We start from the raw sequence: 21013 nt of genomic DNA, 5'->3' as shown, positions 1-21013 counted from the left end.
CTGAAGTCACTGTTGTGCTAGAAATTGTTCGTCACAGTGGCAGACACTAGTGAGTACTGTTCAGAGATTACCAAATGTTCATGTATTGATTGCTGCTTTTCATCGTGGGAGGGGAAGCATTCAGGGAGGTATCACAGTTCAAAGACATGGCCAACAACTCTCCATATGCTCTAGACAACCGTTTTGGCTGCTAGAATATTGTGAAAATGTGCACTTTATCTAGACTTATCTGTAAATACTTAGGTGGATTGTGTGTGTTAGTTATTTTCTAGTTGATTCCGATGGTAAAATCGTGACTCAGCAGGAAGGAATATTCCGCAGTAACTGTATGGACTGCCTTGATCGGACAAACGTGATTCAGAGCTTGTTAGCACGCCGATCTCTTCAAGCCCAGCTTCAGGTAAATGTTTTATTTTTGTTTAACAAGCTCTTAAGAGCAGGAAGGCTTTGTTTTGGAACTGTAACGTAATTTAACACTTCAATAAAAGCTTGTATACTTCAGTTACTGTAGCATTTGTTTGAAATGCTCTGGCCAGATTCTAGTTTAATGAATTATGTTTTTTCTAAAAGCAAATCCTAATGTTTCTAATGACCTGCTAGTGAGCTTCAATATGCTTTTTGTTTCAGAGGCTAGGTGTTTTGCATGTTGGACAGAGAATTGAGGAGCAGGCTGACTTTGAGAAAATCTACAAAAATGGTATGCAGCTCATAGAGTTCCAAAACAAAAAAATAATCCCTTTTCCAAACAAAGTAAATAACTTCCTTAATCTTTCTCAATGTTTTCCTGTTCACAGCATGGGCTGATAATGCTAATGCTTGTGCCAAACAATATGCTGGAACTGGTGCCTTAAAGACAGATTACACAAGGCAAGTCACCCTTTCTTGTAAAGGTGTTTTTGTGCACATTTGGGGCTTTCTTTAGGTTTTCATATCTGAAAAGATCGCTAATTTGGGGCTTAGACATTACTGAATTTTTCAATCATTTAGTTCAATTGGTAAAATGTGAGACTAGAATCTATAGAAGAACACTATTCTTTGCTGTGTTAGTATGAAAGGAGATAAAGAAATGCTGGAAATAAAAACAAGAAAATGAGCCTCTTCAAGGTACATTTGTGTCGTGGGATGGAGAGAAGGGTGGAAGGGAAATTCTGTTTTTCAAATTTTTGTTACAAATGTGTGTGTGGTGTTAATGCAGAGGTAGCACTAGACTATTTTATGTATGTGTAGGTATTTGTTAAACATAGTACACACTTGAACAATGAAAGGACTGTAAATTTGCAACTCTGTTCCTGAATGTATACATTTATTACAAATATTTTTCAAAACTTCTTGCAGAACTGGAAAGAGGACTCAGTGGGGCTTAATAATGGATGGCTGGAACTCCTTAGTACGTTACTACAAAAATAACTTTTCTGATGGATTTAGACAAGTAAGTTAGGCTTTTAACTGTGGGAAAACGTAGCTGATCTGTATTAAACTTGCTGTGGGTTTTAACTCTTGCTCTGTTTCTCTTCCAGGACGCTATTGATCTCTTTCTTGGAAATTACTCAGTGGATGAAGTAGAACCTGCTAGTCCTCTGCACGTCAAGAAAGATTGGAAGTTCTTAGCTGTGAGTATGGGGACTTTGCTCATGTTTGGAGAAACACATGAAACCTGTTTAGTCACTTGCATCAGTAAGACAAAGTGGCAATCATCTGTTTAGTAATGGAGTGTCTCTATAATATGGTTCTGTTCCTATAGTACCTGCTTATAGGACTAAACCCAGACTATTTCCTTGACAGAAAATGGAGTGTCCTTGAGGTATTGAAAAAAATGCTGCTTGCTTTTTTTAGATGTGCTTCAGCCCCTGGAAAGGGAGAAATTCTACTAATCACCATCAATGACTGTTTCCTTCTGCAGAAGAAGCTTGTGAAGATCTCTTATATTTCATGCAGAAGCATAGACTGTAACATGAAGAAAGCTTTTTTTGTTCTCCTCACCTTTTATGCACCAAAATGGTGTTTGGGGACATTAGGGGTTTAATTGGTAGCTAGTGTTTTGGTTTTTTTTTTTTTTGAATACTTTAAATCTTATCCAATAGATATGTTTTAATTCTGAACCTCAGTAGTGAGCACACTTCACCACATTTTGGAACTCTCCGAAATTTTACAGTAGTACCTGACATCAGCAGTTGAAGCAATTTTATGGTAAAGGTAGTAAATAGCTTTGCAATACGTTCTAGCTTAAAGGAAATTAAGAAATATATGTGCTATTATATCATGTAATTATTCTTTTTTTCTTTCCCTAGTTGCCTATTATTATGGTGGTTGCTTTCTCCATGTGCATTATTTGTTTGCTAATGGCTGGTAAGTTGCTGCTGTGTTAAATTTCCCAAAATTAGCTTGCTTCTGTGGGGACTTTTTTTTTTTCCATTCAAAAGGTTATTTAGAAAATATTCAGTTTAAATGTGCTTCTCAGTCATACTGAAAGGTGTTTTGAGCAAGGCTCTGGAGACTGAGGGTCAGCACGATACCATTAATGTGGAAAAATCTGTGGTAATATAGAAAACAGTACTAAAACTTTTGTAGAAGTCACTTGGGGGCAATTAATTGGCCCTGAATCCCTGAATTAAGTCTTACCTGAGTAGATGTATAGCTGTACTATAGCCTGGATGAATCTCCTGAAGAATCTCTCTTAACTTTTGGCACAAAGGCAATTCAGACAAGCCAGATATAGTCATAAACTCAGCCTGACCAATGTTCCCCTAGCCTACGTTTGTGCTGGGAATTGAAGTCTTTGCTTTCTGCTTTTGTCTTGGACTTTCTAGTGTTAGTGCCAGTGGGGTTCTTGACTCTGTGACCTCTGTAGTAGTGTCAAAGCATTCTAACAACTATGTGGCAAACAGAACAGTAGTTTATGAACAAGCAACTTTGTCAAGTCAACTGCTAGGTAAGGAAATGCAGAATGGTACACGAGAAGACCCTAGTTCCTTTGAAGCACTTTTAACTTCATTTAATATCTGTGGAGAGCTTGCAATATCTTGGTTTTGTATTTAGATAATCTTTCTGATAGTTGGAAATAATAAACTACGGTGTCTGACTCTTAACAGGTGATACATGGACTGAGACGCTGGCCTATGTGCTTTTCTGGGGAAGTGCAAGCTTTGGAACCTTTGCCATCATCCTTTACAACGGCAAGGATTTTGTAGATGCACCCAAGTTGGTCCAGAAAGAGAAGATGGACTGAATTTGTGTGTGTGGAAAGCGGCTTGGTACTGAGGATTCCTCAAGCCACGCCTGGAGTCTCTACTGACCTGCTTTCCACACCAAACTGTGGTCTAATGAACATTCTTCCTTGGCAGCCTTGTGGGGAGAGAAAATAGTGTCCTTTGGTGGTAGCTTTCAACTGAGATCTGACTTGGCAATCTTAGTTGCAATGGTTTTTGGAATATTGCATTTGTGGAGGGGGCTCCACTCAGTTTACTGAGATGATTCAAAGATTCCAGACACCAAAAAGCTGGCTTTCATGTTGTAGAGTGTAAGTGGACTGCTTTAGCTCACAGTCCAAATGCGCAATTTCAGCTGAATTTTGTTCTCTGTTCTGGCTTGACAGGAGGGAGCTCTGATGCTGTTCATATCTCAAAATACCTAGGAGTTGAAGCACTAATAACGGAGCTTCTTTGAACAAATAAGTCGTCATAAGAACAGAAAGTCTCATTCCAAGACTCATAGCTGGATTACATTTGCTGTGATAAAGTCCATGTTAACAAGTCTTTTGTGCATTTGTGTGTGTTTCTTTTCCCCACCAATTTAAAGGATCTATTGAATCCTAATGCTCTTCCAAAATGAGCTTTGTGTCCTGTGTTTTATCTGGGACTGATGCAATATTCTACTAATCATTGTTTGGGTGAAAGGACGGTGTAATTGGATGCTCCTGAAGTTGCAAATGTCTTGCACTGTTTCAGTACTACAGCCTCCAGATGATGATTCATTAGTTAGCACATTGAAGTCAAGATTTTTTTCTAAATATGTAAATGAAATCAAAGAATGTAAAAATCATTTGCGGTGTTTATTGAACCTTCTTTATGCTAAAGGTCCAAAGTATTCCGTTACTTTAAGAGCAGTCACAATGTAAAAGGTGAACTTCATATTGTTTTGCTAGTCAGCTGCTTCTGTACTTTCTGTTTGTTGAAATAATTTACAAAAAAAAAAAAAAAGGAGTAAGAATCTGAGGAGAAAGTGTCGGCCTAACACCATGGTTGCACTTGGGAGCAGCAGCTTGCTTTTTGTGCATGATGATATAACACTTTAAAAAAAAAAAAAAAAAAGTTAAAAAAAGCTACACTGTAATTTGTGTTGGTTAACAATAAATGTGTGTCTTTAAATTTAGTGCTTCCAAGCTGTAAAAAAAAAAAAGTAATCTTAATCAAGGACCAATTTTAAACTATTTTGTCACTTATTTTATATGGTTTGTTTGAAACCAGAGATGAAACTTGCTTAAGGCGCTGTGCATTGTTTAATATTTCCTGTAAGTACAGCTGTATATTCAGATTGCGACTATAAAATTTAAATGGGGGGAAGGGAGAAATATGTAGAATATTAGAACTAGCACAGTTGTCATTGAAGCTAGAACATAAGACACTGATAATCCAGTGTTTCACTGTGTTATGACTGAAAATATGTACAGATTTTTGCAATTGTTAACTGTTCATTTTAATCTTGAATGTTTCTGGAGGCCTCTCTGGGTTTTGTGTAAACATAACCTGCTCATAAACACTAGTACTTGCGAAGTATCTGTTAGCTTCTAGATGCTGTAATGGAAGTACCAGTTGGCGGTTAACTGGAAAATCCTCTAACTTAACGTTTCTGAACATGAACTCTGTAACAGACACAAGGTACAAAACATCATAATCTCACTATTTAATGGTTTTTATGGCTCACGGGCAGGTGCCATTTGGAACTTGGTTGTCGTGCAGGCTAGAACTGAACCTTGGCATCTGTGGTGGAAAAACTTGTTGTGGCAAAGACCAAATGTGATTAAATGGATGGTAAGACAGACTAAAAATGGATCGTAAGACACAGCCTAATGTAGGTTTTTGAAGCCGGAAGGCATCTGTATTTCAGTGCTTTGCACAGTCTGTATTCTAGAGTCACAAACGGTGTGCTCCTGAAGGACAATAAATGCCCAACTTTTCTAGCTGCTGTCTGGTGCCGTGTGTGCTTTGGGGCAGCCGCGCCTCCCCCTTGTTCCTTGGGGACTATTTCTTAGTGGGAGGCCGGCAGCTGGGGCTCTATTTTGGGTCTTTTTGAGGCGAATTTCGCTGCTTGAGGACTTAAATTTCGCCCCTGCCGGCAGCCGAGGACGCAGTCGCGGGGCCGGGCCCGGCCCTTTCCGCCGCGCCGCTTCCGCCGCTTGGCGCTGTGGGCGGCGGCCGCTTGCTGCCCTGTGGCAGGAGCCCCCCGCAGCCGCCCCGCCGCTCCCCGCCGCCCGCACGAAGCCCCCCGGCCGCGGCGCCGGGCTCCGGCCGCCATGAAGCTCGTCAGGTGAGCGGATGGCGGCGGATGGCCGCCCGCCCGCCCGCCATCACCAACGGCCGCCATAACGGCCGCCAACCGCCATGGCGCCCGTGTGGCGCTTGGCGGGAGCGGCCCCGCGTCAGGCGGTGACGGTTGGGGAATTAACGGCGCCTTCCTAATTGGCAGGTTCCTAATGAAGCTGAGCCACGAGACCGTCACCATCGAGCTGAAGAACGGGACGCAGGTGCACGGAACCATCACGGGTAGGGCGCGGAGCTCGTAAACGGAGCTTTGTTTAGGAGTAGGATCGGGGGTGAAGGAAGATCGCCACATTCCCAGTCCTTTTGTGGGCAAAGCTGCTGTAATACTCGCTTAGAGCTCTAGCAGCATGGTTATATCGGTAAGGTAGGTTTGCTGCCTTATAAAACTGATGGTGGATACAGCCTAAACGTTTATAAGATGCTTCAGTACTTCTGACTTTGCTTGTCACATAAAAACATTACACCCAAGTCACCAGCAGAGGGATTTTTTCCTTAAAATAGTAGTACATAGCAGCAGCAAGAGTTAAATGTTGATGCAGCCTTAAATTGGTTAAACTTCATGTGTAAGTAATATTAATCTAAAAGTGAGTTACTTACTTCAAGCCTGTTTTTGCTCTGCTTGTGGTGAACTTGCATGGATCTGCATCTTTGCATAGCCTTGCATTGGTTTTGTGAAACTGTTCTGAAGACATGTAGCTTGGGAAGATGCGAGCATAGTGATTAAGGGCAAAAAGGAATCCCGGTGCCAAGAACGTGGCATCCTGCTGTTGCCCAAGGTCTGTCACACAATAATTTTGTGAGTGTTAATATCTGGGGAAGCGCTTAGTGTCTGTGCTGATCCCTAAAATGAAGGTGCTCCTTTGTATCACTGAACTGAAGGCTGCTGGGGGAGCCTGTGTAGGTGATTATTTCATTTTCATGTGTGTGGAAAAATGTATGAACTGTTGTTTGCTTGAGTAGCATCAGAGACTGTGTTCTCTGAACAATATCACATTAGAATTATTTAAAGACACTCAGGTGTGTAGGTGGGGCTGTTGCATTTCTTAAAGCAAACCCGTTGTGGTTAAGCTAATGACCATGCTTGATCTCCTTTCCTTCACCCACTTGAATTTGCTTTTGGAGGCTCTTTCTACTCTGACTAAAAGAAGAACAAAAAAACAGTTCAAACTTGGCAAAGTTGTAAGCCAGGGGATTGTTTAGGCACTTTTTTGGGCCGTAGCAATCTGCTGAGATTTGGCAAAGTTAAAAAAAAATTGGCATTATTTTGCAGCCAGATGCATCAGCGCTGATTAGCACCTGAATGCACCGCCCGGTATCAGAGTGCAGCGTGCTCCATGAACCCAGCTAGGTAGGAGGCACACGGCCTGCATGTCTCCTTCTGACCTCGCTGCTTCTGGGCTTGATTATTGAGCAAAGTCTCTCTCGTGCTCTGCTAAGGATCTGTAAAAACCTCTGCAATTCGTATTTCTAAAGGGACGGGCTTCCCTTTACGTTGATGCACAAACCCCGGTAACAGCTCCCGGGTTCGCGCCATTTCCTCTTCCTCCTTCCGCTGCCGGAGCAGCCCTGCTGAAGGAGCGGGTTTGGGTAACGCTCACGCTGACAGGAGGGGACAGGACGGGTGAAATACGGGAGCCAGAACCACACAAAATGTAGAAATGGGGGAGAGGATAGGAAAATGAGAATAGGACGGCAGTTCTCCCGGTTCTGGCCTGCTGCTTGCTCACATTATTTGCCTCGGTAAAACGTCTTACAGTTTGCTTGTCCGTATTTGTGAAACAAGACAGTGTTTTGACCATGAAGGGTTGGTTGTCTGTACAGGAGTTTGAGCACACTAAAATCTTGCTCAGATGGGTCACCGAGTTAACAAAAATTAATGTTTGTAAATTAGAATTTCCATCTTTTGTCTATTTTTTATCTAAAAAATTACTCTTATTTGGATTGGCTCTTATTTTTCTATTTTATAGAAGATATCACACTAGAATTAGATGTATTTTATCAGAAAATAAATGCCTGGTAGTTGGGCTTTTTCTTAGGCTTATAGCAAGAGGAAATTATCGTTCTTACCCCCTGCTCAATGGTTTGTTTTGCTTCATTTTTGAAGGAGCAAAAAGGCTAATGCTAGACTTCTGTAAAAACAGCAGTTTATTTGTCGCTCAAAGGAATTGTTTAAATTGTTCACAGAATTGCTGTGACTGTCTAGGATCTAGATGAAGACCTCTGGCAATACTGTTCAGCTAGGAGCAAATGGTTCTTCCAACAACAAATTTTCATTGAGGTGTTGTGGGCAGCAGCTGATACATTATTGAGCATGATTTAAGGGAGAAAAAAGATGTAGTTTCTTGCAGTTAGAAGCTTAATTAATGAATGGTATAGAGCCAGAAGTGTGTTTTAATGAACAGGATAAAACTTGAAGCATGTGCATGCTTCACATGGTCCCTTTTTGGGTGTTCTTACGTGCTTCCATCTGTGAAAATGGGGCTTGTGTTGTTCCAGGAGTGGATGTCAGCATGAATACTCATCTCAAAGCAGTCAAAATGACGCTGAAGAACAGAGAGCCCGTACAGCTGGAGACGCTGAGCATTCGAGGGAACAACATCCGCTACTTCATTCTGCCAGACAGTTTGCCGCTGGATACTTTGCTAGTGGATGTTGAGCCAAAAGTCAAGTCCAAGAAGAGAGAAGCAGGTTAGTTTGTGGTTTCCCAGTCTGTTTGTTCTGCCTTTGGGATCTGAAAACGTTTAGTGTCTGCATTGGGCAGCTTGTTCTCTCACATTCATTCAAGGGTTTGATACTGACCTTCCTCGCTCTGCCTTGCCTACCTTCTTGGCCTCTGTAGAGTTTTCTTTAATGTGAAATTATTTTTATGACTTCTTAAGCTTCTGTTTTAAAAATGCAAATGTTTTTAAGCTTGAGTAAGTCTTAACCTGTCACATTCTCAGAGGTGACAGCAAAGTGATTTACAATTCCTCTTTTCAGACTGTCTTTTCTGCTTCCCCAGTTTGTATACTTCAAATGTAGCCTAATAAGAAAGTGCAGAACAGCCTCATGAACAGGGCAGAACTGAAATCCTGCTTGGTAATGGATAAAAATAAACTCCTGGAGAACTGAATTGGAGAGACTTCTGAACTGGGAGGGAGTCAAAGCTGTACTCTGATGAGCTGCTTTCTGTAGAAAAAAAGCCCTGTTCCTTGGAAGCCTAATAGTAGAGGGAATACTTCAATTTCATTCTGCACTTAAAAATTAATATCCAGTAAACTCCACAAAATCTGTAAGTCTTCAGGCAGTAAAAATTTGCGCAATGGTTAATCTGTATGTTTTTAAAAGAAGTTAAAATGAAAGTTAATTGTGCTCTAAGATAATGTCTTACTATTTCCCCTGTAATTCATGTTTAAGTATTTGGATCTGCAGTCTTTGATCCATGGTACGTTCTAAAACTAGGTCATAATTAATCTGTTTACCTTATTGAAATGGCATAAGGCAGCCTTGGGTGTGTGTCACAAAGCGCCAGTGTTGTGGCTGCCGGCTTTGTTAGGGAATAAGGACAAGGCTCCTGAAGCAGTTCTGTTCCTCTCATGTCCACTAAAAATAGTCTGACCACATGGAGAAAGTGCAGTGCAGGCGGATTACCTTTTTTCTGAACCCCACAACGTGAGGTGAACCAGAACATGGCTGTTTCTTTCTAACCCTGAAGAAACAGAAGGAGCTGTGACGGGGCCTGCATTCAGTACCCTCTGTGCCCTCGCTGTGCTGAAGCTGTCTCAGAGCATGGCTGTGCTGCAGTGCGCTTTGCCTTGGTCTGGAAATGCCCTTGGGCTGCAGAACTTGTTACCACCTGGCCTCTCCTTGGCAAACTACATCGGTGGTGGAAGGCTGGATGCTGCTGAGAGATCTGTGGGTGTCGGTGTGCAGTGGGTTTGAGTGTGCTGATGCCTCAGAGTATTTTGGAGTCAGGGAAAGGGGGTAAAGCGATGTTACCGTGTGGACCATATGACCTCCAGCAGTTCCTTCAGCCTGAATTACTCTGTAATTGTATCTTCCCCTTACTGTACAATGAAATAGTAGGATTTAAAAGTAGGAGGAAGCAATCAGCCCGAGAATCACGTCTGAAATTGGCACAGGCACCACTGAGAGCAGTAGGAGCTGTTTGGTGGTGGGATCCTTAAAAAAATGCTGCCACTTCGCATAACACCTGAGAGAGAGCTTGGAGATCTCAGTGTGTTAAACCGTGCATTTCCCTTTTGCAACATACTTAGTAAAGCACAATGTGAGCTGAGGGAGAAGAAAATCTACAGAATGTTTTAATCTACGTTCAAGCACTGCCAGGTCTCACTTGGTTTATCCTTTCTGTTTTATTTGCTAAGTCGCTGGAAGAGGCCGTGGCCGAGGACGTGGGAGAGGCCGGGGCCGTGGAAGAGGAAGAGGGGGCCCGAGACGATAACTTCTCACCACACAACTGTTACCAAATTGTGGGCAATTTTGGATTTTTTTTTGTACAGGTCTTGTTTATGGTATCTGTTTTTAATAAACTGAAAAGTGAAAAAGTTGTCTTCCCTGTGTTAGCTAAGCCTGGGGGGGGGAGGCGTGTACTGGTAGAGGCTGTTGCACGTTAAGCGTGTCCTGGTGGTGTTGGTTATGATTTTCAAGATTTTATCCACCCTTGAAGGCTGTAACATTACCTCTTGCTCTTTGCCCCGTAGAAAAATGCTTGTGTTGGTGTTCTTTGGAAATGTTTGAAATGAATCCCTCTTTTATAAGGCTCTTGCCATCTCCTAATGGTTATGTAATTAAGACTTTATATTGACAACCTGTTTCCTGCGAGTGTTTTCCTTATGTTGCTCTTCAGTGACCTCTTTAGAAGTTCATAGATAAACTTTTTACTGTTTTCTACAACATGAAGCTTAAATTTTAAACATGGTACTTCCTTTATAAAACGTTCACATAGGCAGATGGAACAGTTCTGTGGAGCTGCTGCATTGCTGCTTCTCACGATCAAAATTAAAGTATACTTGGATGTGAACTTTGTCAGAGCTAATTACAGGGCATACTTCTGCTTGGGTGGGGCTCGTAAAGGGATTTTTAGTGTACCTATTGTGCATCCCTAGCAAATTCCAAGTACAGCACAGGGCAGAATTGCATCCTGGAAGGTTACTTCTGGAGATGAGAACTTCTGCAGCTTATTTATAAACTGCTTTGCTGGCCACAGATACGAAAGACGCCGCGTTGGCTGCAGTTACACCATTACGCTGTCTTCTCCCTTGCAGGAAAGGGATTATTCTCGTTAGAAAACTTCAACAAACAATTTCACCTGCTGTGTGGACTGGTAAGGATATTTGCCAGTACATTGGTCCAGGAACGTGCTCGGCTGCTTGCTCCTGTTTCCAGATAGGCAGTGCTAGAGCAGAGAGGAAAGGAATTGCCTAAGGTACGCAATGGGTCGGGCTGCTGGTTAGTTCCTGCTGGCTCGCATCTTGTGCGCTGCTGTTCTGCTTTTCCCCCTCTTTCAGAGGCCGCGTTAAAGCTTCATCCTGGTAGAGAAGAGCTTTTCCGAACCGTTGTGGGACCTCCCGGGAGCGCTTTTCGGTAAATATAGCACCCAAAATTCTCAAATCTCTAAGTAGCTGCTACAGATAAGGGTTGCTGCTGTCTTCCAGAAGCGCCCCGGCGCAGGTGAGGTCTTCCCAAATCCAGCCGCTGGCGTTCATGCGACGGTTGAGACTCTTTCCCTCTTCAGCCTCTTCCGAACGAAAGTGACGAGTGCCCCCAGGGGAATGCACATGGTGGACGATGCCACCAGCAGCCCTATCACCACCAGGGCGTACCCGGGGTAGTCTTTTGTCACCAGCTGCCCCTGCAAGAGAGAGAAGCAGCCTTGGGGCTGTGCTTTGGTGTCCCAAAGTCAGCCTGCCCTCAAAACAAAGCTGCACCACGTGCTGCGTGGGCTACAGAGCTCACCCGTGTCCTCGGCCCTTTTCTTTGCCCAATTTTACCAGCTTAAAATTGATCACAAGAACGGAGCTGCTGTAGGTGTTATACAAGAGAAAAATAGTAGGGGAAAAACTTCTGCAAGCTTTGGTAAAGAGCAAATTTTGGCTCAATTTGCTTCTCCTAATGAGATGGCTCCGCGCTGACCCCTTCCAGGGCTTTTCATCCCGCTCCTGGAACCCCTGGGCTCGTGCTGACACCTGGTCACCAGGCCTGGCCCTCCGCGGGCTCCCAGATCAGTGGTGACGTGAGAACAAGCTACTTAATTTGTTTCTACAAAACAGTTGGAGCCAGCAATTACTTACCCAGGAGTAATTCCTTTGTGATAAACACAGTTAAGCATTCCTACAGATGTGTTTTGGCCAGGAAGAAAAATGGATGTGGTAACTTTCAGCAGGGGACTGCTTTGTGAAAGCTATTCATTTATTCCAACAGCAGCTCAGTTTTGTTAAAATAACCATTAATTTTGACTGAAATACTACAATTTGAAGGTATTTTTTTCTGTTTAATGTCTGTATCTTAGAATGGTATTTTGGTTTTCAGTCAACGCAAATACAGTGTTACTGGTTGAAGGGGTCAATTTATAGGAGCTTTAGAGGGAAATTTGTTCTATAGAACCATGGCATTGCTGACACTAGGTCAAGTTTTCCATGTTCTACCTAGCTGCAAGACTAAGGAATGGCATTTCAGAGGACGCTTTAGGAAGGAAAGTTGTATCCTTTAAGCAATTAAGAAAAACAAAACAAAAAAACAACTATTTTACCTGCGTGGCATCCCATGCTTGGTACTGAAGCGTTCCCGTGAGGATGTAGTCGGTGAGGTAAAATATAAATAGGCTTATAATTAGCAAAGGACTAGCAAAGGCCCACATCACCTTCCAATACCAGTTGAGCTTGCGACCAATCATCGTGTGAAGATCTTTCTCAAACCTGTGTTTTAAAGAAAAAAAGAAAAAAAAGCACCTTGATCTGGGTTCCTTCAGAAACACCTACAGAATTAGATGTGCACATAGAGGAAGGGGAGAGCATGCTTGACCGGGAGAGCAATCAGAGGTAACAGCGGTGCAGGTGGCCGTTTGTGGCCACCTTTTTTTTTTTTTTACCTTCTCAGCCCGTAGATGTAACACACAGCGATGGTTTCTACCAGCACGATGAGCAGCAGCGAGAGGGTGGCTGCGTAGTCGTTGAAGATGTCGAACCAGTAGTTGCCAGCCTCCATGGTGAATATCAGGCCGATGATGCAGTTAATGAAACACACGACGCCTGCGTGGAGAGAGCAGAGCACACCTGGGAATCAAACTGTGAGGGAAAACATGCAGTACTTGGGGGTGTGCAAGTATTTCCTTCTGGCAGCGTACTCGCTGTTCCCTACTCCCCTCAAGAACAGCGGGACCCTCAAAGGGTGCAGGACCCCAAAGCTTTTGCACACACGCCCTCTCCTGCGTGACCTGTGGTGCTGTGGGGTGGGCACCTACCCGAGATGACCTCCTTGGGGAAGCGGCTGGCGATGAGCTTGCTGTCGGTCAGGGGCGTGAGGATGGCGGCGGTGTTTCCCAGCATGCTGCCGATGCCCAGCATCAGGAGCATGACGAAGTAGAGCACGGAGTACAGCTGAGACACCTCCATGTTTTTGATGGCTTCAGAGTAGACGATAAACGCCAAGCCTGTTCCCTGGACAGCCTGATGGTGAGAAAACGAGACTGAATGAGCTGGGGGTGTCAGCTCCCATCACCTGTGGGCTTACAGGAAGGAAACATTTACATGGGGAGCATTAAAATTCCTCTTCCAGTTTCAATTCCTGCCACTTTCAGTCCCTTTTCAGGACCCAGGGGTGCAGGATGTGCCACGTTAAGGGGGACGGGAGCCCAGGCACCAGCGCAAAGCAGCCCCTTACCGTGTCTAACTCTGCTTCCAAGCTGCAGTTTTTAAGCTGCGGCAGTAACTGGGCGTATTCCTGCGGGTGGGCGGCCATCAGGTAGTCTTTCATCTCGCTGAGGTTGTCTGCTGTCAAGGAGCCTTCCTCCAGGTCGAACGCATTCAGCAGCAGCAGGATCACCCTGGGGCGGACGATGGGGATTTAGTTTCTGTCGGCTGGATGGAGCCAGCAGGGCCAAGTGATGGAAAGGGGAGCAGGATGGCAGTGCTGAAAGCAGCAGGTGGGCAAGCACTACCCAGGGAAAGCCCAGCCTCACCCAGGGGTTCAGACCACCCCAGAGGCTGAGGCATAGCACTTGTGCTGGTTTTATTCCCTTGTCCCCATTGCCATCAGCCAGGGCACCCGGTATTCTGGGCACGGGCCAGCGCTGGCTGGTGTCCCTTCCCCTTTGCGCTCCGGTCCCACTTCCACACGCACCCCCAGCCTAAGAAGCCTTTTGGCAAAGAGCGGGGACGAGCAGCTTCCTCTCCCAGCAGCAGATAGATGCAAAGCTCTAAAAACACGAGTAAAAGTGTAACTGCTGCAGGCCCTGTGCCAGGGGGCACGACCCTGCAGGGTGCTGAGCGCCTCCAGAACGTCCCCAGCGAGGACGCTGAGCCCCTGGCGCAGGGATTGGCCTTGAAGGGGCTGTCAGAGCATTGCTGCGTTTTGCTAACCACCGCCTCCAGCATCCTGCAGCCCACGGAGCAGGGCACACGGGAAAGCACTGCTGTGACCTGCCCAGGGAAACCCGCTCTCTTCAGCCAGCCTGTGCCCTGAGCCAGCACCCAGGTGTCAAAAGGCAATCCAGCTCTGACCTTTCATCTCCTCCTTCATCGCTTTAAATAGCACTATTACCTTTATTAGAGCACTATCAAGCCTGGTCTCTGGCCAGCTCTGCATGCTGTTATTTATTTACCTCCCTTTTTACTTCCCCAAGAATTGCTTGCAGTAGCAAGCAAGCCAAATACACGGCCCTCACCTGTTTATGCAGCTTTCGTAGTTAAACGTCGCCTTGAAGCCGTAGATGGAGAAGGTCACGATGCTGGCAAATATGGACGTGGCGCTGTTGATGAGGGAGACGATGATGGCGTGGCGCTCGCAGTTGTTGCTCGGCTCGTTGTAGCTGGCAAAGGCGATGAGGCTGCCGAAGCCCAGGCCCAGCGAGAAGAAGATCTGCGTGGCGGCACTGATCCAGGCTTTGGGGTTCGACAGCTGCTCCAGCTGCAAAACCAGAGAGGGAGGACAGGGCTGTGAAGCTGTACACACAGTGCCCAGTACTGCCCCTCCTAGCCTGCAGGAAAAAGGACAGGGAAAATGATGGCAATGAGGTTCCCCCACACCCAGGGGTGAAGGGAGATGGGTTGGGTCCCTTTGCACACCCATTTTAGCTCAGGGGCATTTTTTTGGCAGGGTCAGTGCTCAGTTTGAAGTAACATACTGCAAGATATGCTAGAGGGCACGTCCTGCACTGCAGGTGAAAGCAAGAAGCCCATGGGAATGTGGCAGAACTTCAGCAGCTCACAGCTGGGGGTTTTCAGCCGTCTGAGCCAAGCTACTGCCACAAAAATTTAACAGGAAGAGAAGAAGCACTGCCACCTCTAGAAAACCTACACACTCAGTCACTAATAACATTTTGTTGGAAACTCAGTGCAGTTTTTCCATACCTTTGGTGTAAACATGTAAATAAGCCCGTTGACAGCACCGTGAAGTGTTAATCCCCTGATGAGGTATATGATGAGAACGCAGTACGGCAAGGAGGCCGTGACATAGACGACCTGCAGGAAGGAGGGGACACACACTGGTCTAAAGAGCACACAAGACTGCCTGTAACACATTAGCTCTTTCTCACTTAATGTACATAAAGCATTATCATTATCGTATTTGTTATCTTGTACTAACCTTTAAACAAATATTTTCAGATAAATCTAACTTAAGAATTAGGTCTTAGGGAAATAGGTATTTATTATTAATGAAGACCCATGCTACTGTCCCGAGGGTCTTCTAATTGACTGGGAAAAAAAAATAAAATATTTGCAGCTTTTACAAACTCAGTTCTGCTGCATTTAGTGGAATGACATTGGTTTGCAGTTCTTTGACAAGTCAAAGGTCAACATCTGCTCTAAGAAGGACAGCAGATTTCATAAAATGTCAAATCAAAGTGGAATAACAATTGTTATTGCTATGCACTTTCAGTGCACTTTGGCTATTTTATTTTTTCTTTGCCCACAAACCCAGCTGCAGCAGGTTTAAAAGGTGACTTAGTTTGCAGTCTCTTGGGTTTCTGTGTTTGCCTAATGCGATTTGTGGATTACAGCCCTCAGCTCTGTTCTTAGTGAAGGCTCAGCCGGGACATTTCTTTCCCCCCCTCCTCATAACTTCTGTTGCGGATAAAAAGAAATCAAAACTACCCAGTAGTCCTTTTTTTCCTCTTGCAAAACGCGAGGAATTGGTTTCTCCTGACAAGATCAGCGTCACCAGGATCTGCACCTGTTTCTCACCTTGCCGGTGGACTCAGTGCCGCGGAGGATGCAGAGGTAGACCACCAGCCAGGCCAGCGTCAGGCACAGCGCCTGCTCCCACTGCACGGCCCCACTGGTCTCCAGCGAGGGGGAGATGTTCAGGGTCTGCCGGTACCAGAAGTACTGGGTGGACGACGTCTTCTCACACTCCTCCTCGTACCCCGTGCGGTTGCTGTTCAGGGGGCAGGTGGCCCATGGCAGTGGGTCCTGTGAGGGAGGGAGGGAGGATGGTGGGGGAAATGGAGGTGAAGGAGGCTCTCCCCCGGGGCTGGCTTGTCCCCATGTTGCACCACATTGCCCTGTGCTGACTGTCTCCCTTGGTAGTGCCTCCTGGGGACATCTCACTCTCCAAGGACTGCCCCTTTCCTCTGGGGACGACCCTCTCCCTGTGAACAACCCTCTCTGTCCATCTCCACTAGAGCCAACCATATCTCCTAGGTTCAACCCTTTCCCCAAGGACTGACACCCTGTCCTGGAGCCAACCCTATCCCTTCAGGACAATCATCTCCCTTAGAGTTTAGCCTCAACCCTCTCCACCAGGGGACGACCCTCTCCCCTAGGCCTGATCCTCTCCCCTGCCTTTGGACAGACCCAGCCCACCCCAGGCAGCAGCCCACAGCGGCTGCTGAGCCACATGCAAGCAATGCATGGCGGGGCTGGCCTCAACCCACATTTTGTGGTGAGGAGAAGATGCTGCAAAGCCCCTGGGCACTCAGCTGCCTCACGTTTTTTCCCTCAGAAAAGACCCAGGAGGGTTTCTGGAGCTTGTGCCCCCCCCAGGTTGATGATGGCTCTGTAAAATGTCTAGCACCAACACAATCCCCCTGGGTCCCTCCATGGGGCTGAGGCACTCTGCTGGGCGCCCACACACCTGGAAGGAGTGGAAGAGGTACCAGAAGGCCCAGGCGTTGATCACGTTGTAGTACATGGAGAGGAAGAAGGAGACGACCACGCTGGCAACACCTGTGGGTGGGAGGGAGCACAGGGTCAGCAGCAAAGCCCAGAAACCAGCCCTGGCACGATGGCAAATCCTCCTCCTGACAGGGCTGGCCTGGACTGAGCTTTACCCTCTAGGCACCCTGGTGGGTGAACGTTCAATTTTATTGGTACAACAAAGGGTGCGTGTAAGCAAGATAATTTGGGCCATCAGGATGTTTTAATGACCTATTAAAGCCATGAAGACCAGGTGCTGCTGAAGAGGAGGCCGTGACAGAGAAGCCAAGGCCCTGTCCCGCTACTCAGTGAGTGAGGCCAGCACCCCGCAGGGGTGGCCTGGGGCTGGGTTCAGCCTTGCCCTTCAGGCCACCATTTTGGCAGCCTGCCCCAAGCCAGTGGGGCTCAGGCGTCCATGCACGAGCAGGGTCTGGTCCCAGTGCCTGGCAAGGGAGAGGGAAAACACCTCTCTGGCACTGTGTGCCTGGGCGGCCGCTTTGCACAGCATGGTGGAGCCCCACCTCCTGCCTGCTTCCTTCTCTGAGAGAGAAAGCTCTCCACACAAAGTCACCCATGCTCCCCACGTACTGACAGAAAAAATAAACGAGATAGAAACAGAGAACGTACCAACCCCGCAGAGGTAGGGGCTGATTATTTTCCAGGCACCAATGCTCCCCTGGCGCATGCGCTGCCCCACTGCCAGCTCCAGGTAGAGCAGCGGCATCCCCTCCACGATCAGCATGATGAAATACGGGATCAAAAAGCCACCTGCAAGGGAAAACAGACAGTGTGCAGCAAACCAGCAGCCTGCAAACACCATATTGCCCACTGAATGGCCAAATTGCCCTTGGTGGTGGTGGCTGGCTGGAGGGCTCCCGTACTGGCACAGCCCTGAGGGATATTTCAGGGGTCTTCAAGCGGTGTCCTGTTTGGGACTGGGAATTTTCCATGGGCATTTGGCATGGCTGGGACTTCTGTTGTTAAATTGCATGTCACCAGCAGCTGGAGCAATGTACAGGTTGGAGTTGTTAACGGGTAACGAAGCGCCAGCCCGGCCTTTTGAAAGGTAATGAGAGAATGAGGGCAAGGGAGAGATGGACTTCATGTGCTGTGCTCTGCAGCGGACAGAAAAGCAACAGGAACATCCGTGCGGAATGGGGAGTTTTAAGTAACTTATTGAAGCCTGGCAGGAGGTGAGGGAGAGAGGATGAAGAGGCAGGATGCACCTCAGCTTGAATTTCTGCTGAGAAGTAAAAAAAATCCTTCCCTTCGACTTCAAAAAAGAGCTGCTGACTGAGTCAAAGCCCAGATTTTTTTTCATGAAGCCTTTCCTGGTTCCCTTTTTACAACAAGCCAAAAATATTTACGTAAATATCTCTTATTTAGGATTTAATCTGTGGCATTAACATTCTTCGCAATGGGCTCGGCGCAGTGACACAGAGGAATGGGCTCTGGCGGTGGCCGAGGCAAAGAACTGGAAATAAACACGGCGCAATAATCCGGTTTATTCTGGGAATTAATTTCCTACCTCCCAGCTCTGTCTTTATTAACAAGCCCTTTGTTAGCCTGTTAGATAACTTCCCAAACTGCAAGGGAGGTGACCAAGGGGGTTTTGCGACATCCTGGTGTGGGATCGGCATCAGCCTTTGGAGGTCGTAAAGCCTGCGGATATCTTGTCTTAGTATCATGGGTGATAAGGGCTCTATTGCTCTGCTGGGCAATACAGGGGCTGGCTCCTGCTTCCCCGCAAGGAAGATGCCAAATAAGCAGTTGCTGGCATCCCCCCAGTGCCTGGCATAGCCAGCTCTCAAGTTCTTGGAACAATGTTTTGTCTGCATGGGTTTTGCAGACCCCTGGAAAGCCTCTGAGTAATTTCCAAGAGGGCAGTGACAAATAATTAGGAAAAGCAAAGCCTGCTGTCAGGAGTTTTAGACTCACAATAAGGAGAGCTGCCACTCCACTGGGATATGTATCTGGGGGACAAAACTACGGGAGAAACTTCACTTACAAAAACATGTTTTTCAGAAAATATTTGGTTTTAGTTCTTCTTTTTCTTTGGTTAATCAATTGTTCCAGTTTTGGTTATATTTCAGAGAGTTTTCACCATCTACTATGCTATTGATTCTGAAGAGAGTTTTGAGTTTTGCTGTCCTTCAGGATGTCTGCCAAGAGAGGCTGTTGGTGCACTCATCACATGCAGTTTAATTGCTCTCTGTTTAGAAAAGGATACCCAGAATCGCAGCCCTTCCATCACTTCTGCTCTCTGAAATGTCTAAGAAAGCTTCAGACACAGCAGCATGTAGCTTCTACTGTAATTTTGCCCATGGCATTATCTTTTTTTTTTTTTTTTTCCTGACCCAATCCTGCGGGGCAGCTCTGTGGTCCCAGCACTGAGCTGGCTTTTCAACGACCAGCATGAACAAAATCCTACCACCTACGCATTTAAAAGCAAGCTACAAGCCAATGTTCATTGCACCAAACAAGCAAAAAGCACTTAAATGTGTTGGTGTATATCTTTCCTGAAAGGAAGAAAAGTCAGAAACAGACCAGAAGTAAATTAGGCAGTCACTTAATGCACAAGTGAGATGGGTCCAATGCTATGACAATGGATGCCGCATGAGAAAAGTTGTATAAAACTGGGATGTCTTATAAAGACAGCAAAAGACTATAAAGTTCATACAGAGAGGATTCTTCAGAAAATGGTAGTTAACCAGTGGTAGTTATACACTAGAAGAGTGTTGTTTTTCAATTAACCTAATTAACTGACTCTTGTTTTCTAAGGAAGAACATCTGTGGCTGCCATATGACATAGACATTGTCTTTCTCCAGTTTTGAAAGGTGTTTTATTATTATTACTTAGCCCATACCAGTTTATTTCCTACTTTAAAAATTTCCTGTGAGGTTTTAGCAGAGGAACTCCTGCTGATTAAGGAGTTTTAGCCAGTTTCAAGATAGACTTGCAGCCAAGTTATCACCTCCTAAAGCAAGGCTTGGTGTGAAAGACAACACATTAATGACAGCACCTTGAAATGCTACAGCGGATCCATAAATCTAATCAGTGAAAGCAGCTCCCCCTTTCCACTACATTCAAGTACCCACCTGTGAACTTGCAAAGAACTGAACTAGCTTCTGATGCCTTCACACGGCTCAATGGGGCAAGAAAGTAATAAATTAATATCACACGGACCTACATCTCTACCTCCATCCCCTTTAAAAGACACAGCCTTCACATTGCTTCACTGTACTTCTAGGAAACAAGTGCCGCTGTCTAGGAGCAGCTGGCAGGTCTTATGCAAACTAAAACACAGATTTATAGGTAGAGCCAGGTATTTTATGTCTCCTGCCCGCATGGTACAAAGAACTTTCCTCATGAAACACACAGACAGATCAACCTGACCTCCTGCTCTGCCCTGGATCCTGGTGGGGTCAACACGGACAACACACACTTGGAGTTTCAGCTTACCTACAAGCTTCTCCTACAAGCAGAAAGCAAGAACCATAAACCGCCCTTACCTCCTCCGTACATCTGGCATAAATAGGGAAACCTCCAGACGTTTCCCAGCCCCACGGCGTAAGAAATGCAGGCGAAAACAAACTGCACGGGGTTGTCCCATAGTGGCCGGGACTTCTCCATTTCCTGCTGGCGGGCAGAGACTGCAGCAGCGCCGTCCTGCCGTCCTCCTGCAGGTGCTCTGCCAGCCCCGCGGCCTCCACGCCAACCCGGCTCCGAGGGGAGGGAAAGGTGGAGGCACGCTTGCCAATTCCTATCAAGCTTTTTAATTACTAATCTTATTAACAGGCACATACTGAAGGAGGAATGCTGGTAAATAGATTATAGACACACACACGGCACTATAAAATTGGTGCTTTGGGTGAATAGCTGCTTGGGTTTTCACTGGTGTTTCTGGGAAGGATGTGAGCCCAGGGATTTTTATCGGCTCACATGCCGGCTTGTCACTGGAAGGAAATAACACTGGGGCTGTAGCTTGGTTTGTGATACTGGAAAATTGTTCCCCACAAGGCTGCCTCCTCCGGGAAGTGAGTGGGAAACCAGCCTGGATTTGACAACACAGGGAAGATGTTTCTGCACCTTTGGGACTGGTTTTAGTGGTTGTTGGAGCT

The 21013-nt window shown here is 46.0% G+C and overlaps 3 protein-coding genes across 3 annotated transcripts in view; 2 read left to right on the top strand and 1 right to left on the bottom strand.

Annotated features, from left to right (window-relative positions):
- SACM1L (SAC1 like phosphatidylinositide phosphatase) overlaps positions 1-5159 on the top strand; it is a 28892-nt gene extending 23733 nt beyond the window's left edge. Inside the window, exons 14-20 of the mRNA XM_084282250.1 lie at positions 262-400; positions 628-697; positions 795-867; positions 1336-1429; positions 1518-1610; positions 2289-2346; positions 3090-5159. Of these exons, the coding sequence (XP_084138376.1) occupies positions 262-400; positions 628-697; positions 795-867; positions 1336-1429; positions 1518-1610; positions 2289-2346; positions 3090-3226 (664 nt within the window). The 3' untranslated portion in view covers positions 3227-5159. The remainder of the gene's footprint in view (positions 1-261; positions 401-627; positions 698-794; positions 868-1335; positions 1430-1517; positions 1611-2288; positions 2347-3089) is intronic.
- A 223-nt stretch (positions 5160-5382) lies between these two features.
- SNRPD1 (small nuclear ribonucleoprotein D1 polypeptide) lies at positions 5383-10348 on the top strand. The gene is made up of 4 exons (XM_084282830.1): positions 5383-5523; positions 5683-5759; positions 8034-8225; positions 9902-10348. Exons 1-4 carry the CDS (start codon positions 5510-5512, stop codon positions 9976-9978), a joined length of 360 nt encoding a protein of 119 aa, XP_084138956.1. The 5' UTR covers positions 5383-5509; the 3' UTR covers positions 9979-10348.
- Positions 10349-11238: 890 nt separating this feature from the next.
- SLC6A20 (solute carrier family 6 member 20) lies at positions 11239-20525 on the bottom strand (the record flags this gene model as incomplete). The annotated part of the gene is made up of 11 exons (XM_084306777.1): positions 11239-11388; positions 12286-12451; positions 12625-12784; positions 12997-13201; positions 13416-13578; positions 14419-14660; positions 15104-15214; positions 15938-16165; positions 16830-16921; positions 17519-17659; positions 20405-20525. 11 exons carry the CDS (start codon positions 20523-20525, stop codon positions 11239-11241), a joined length of 1779 nt encoding a protein of 592 aa, XP_084162903.1.
- Between the last annotated feature and the right edge of the window lie 488 nt (positions 20526-21013).

The sequence above is a fragment of the Netta rufina genome (genome assembly GCF_964035555.1).
Source record: "Netta rufina genome assembly, chromosome: 2".
NCBI lineage: Eukaryota > Metazoa > Chordata > Aves > Anseriformes > Anatidae > Netta > Netta rufina.
Note: the sequence above shows the minus strand (reverse complement) of the source record. Positions and strands in the feature narration are given on the sequence as shown.

Coding starts and splice junctions, on each gene's coding strand:
- SNRPD1 (XM_084282830.1), top strand. Junction 5,760..8,033: donor GGTGCACGGAACCATCACGG/GTAGGGCGCGGA, acceptor GTGTTGTTCCAG/GAGTGGATGTCAGCATGAAT. Junction 8,226..9,901: donor GTCCAAGAAGAGAGAAGCAG/GTTAGTTTGTGG, acceptor TTATTTGCTAAG/TCGCTGGAAGAGGCCGTGGC.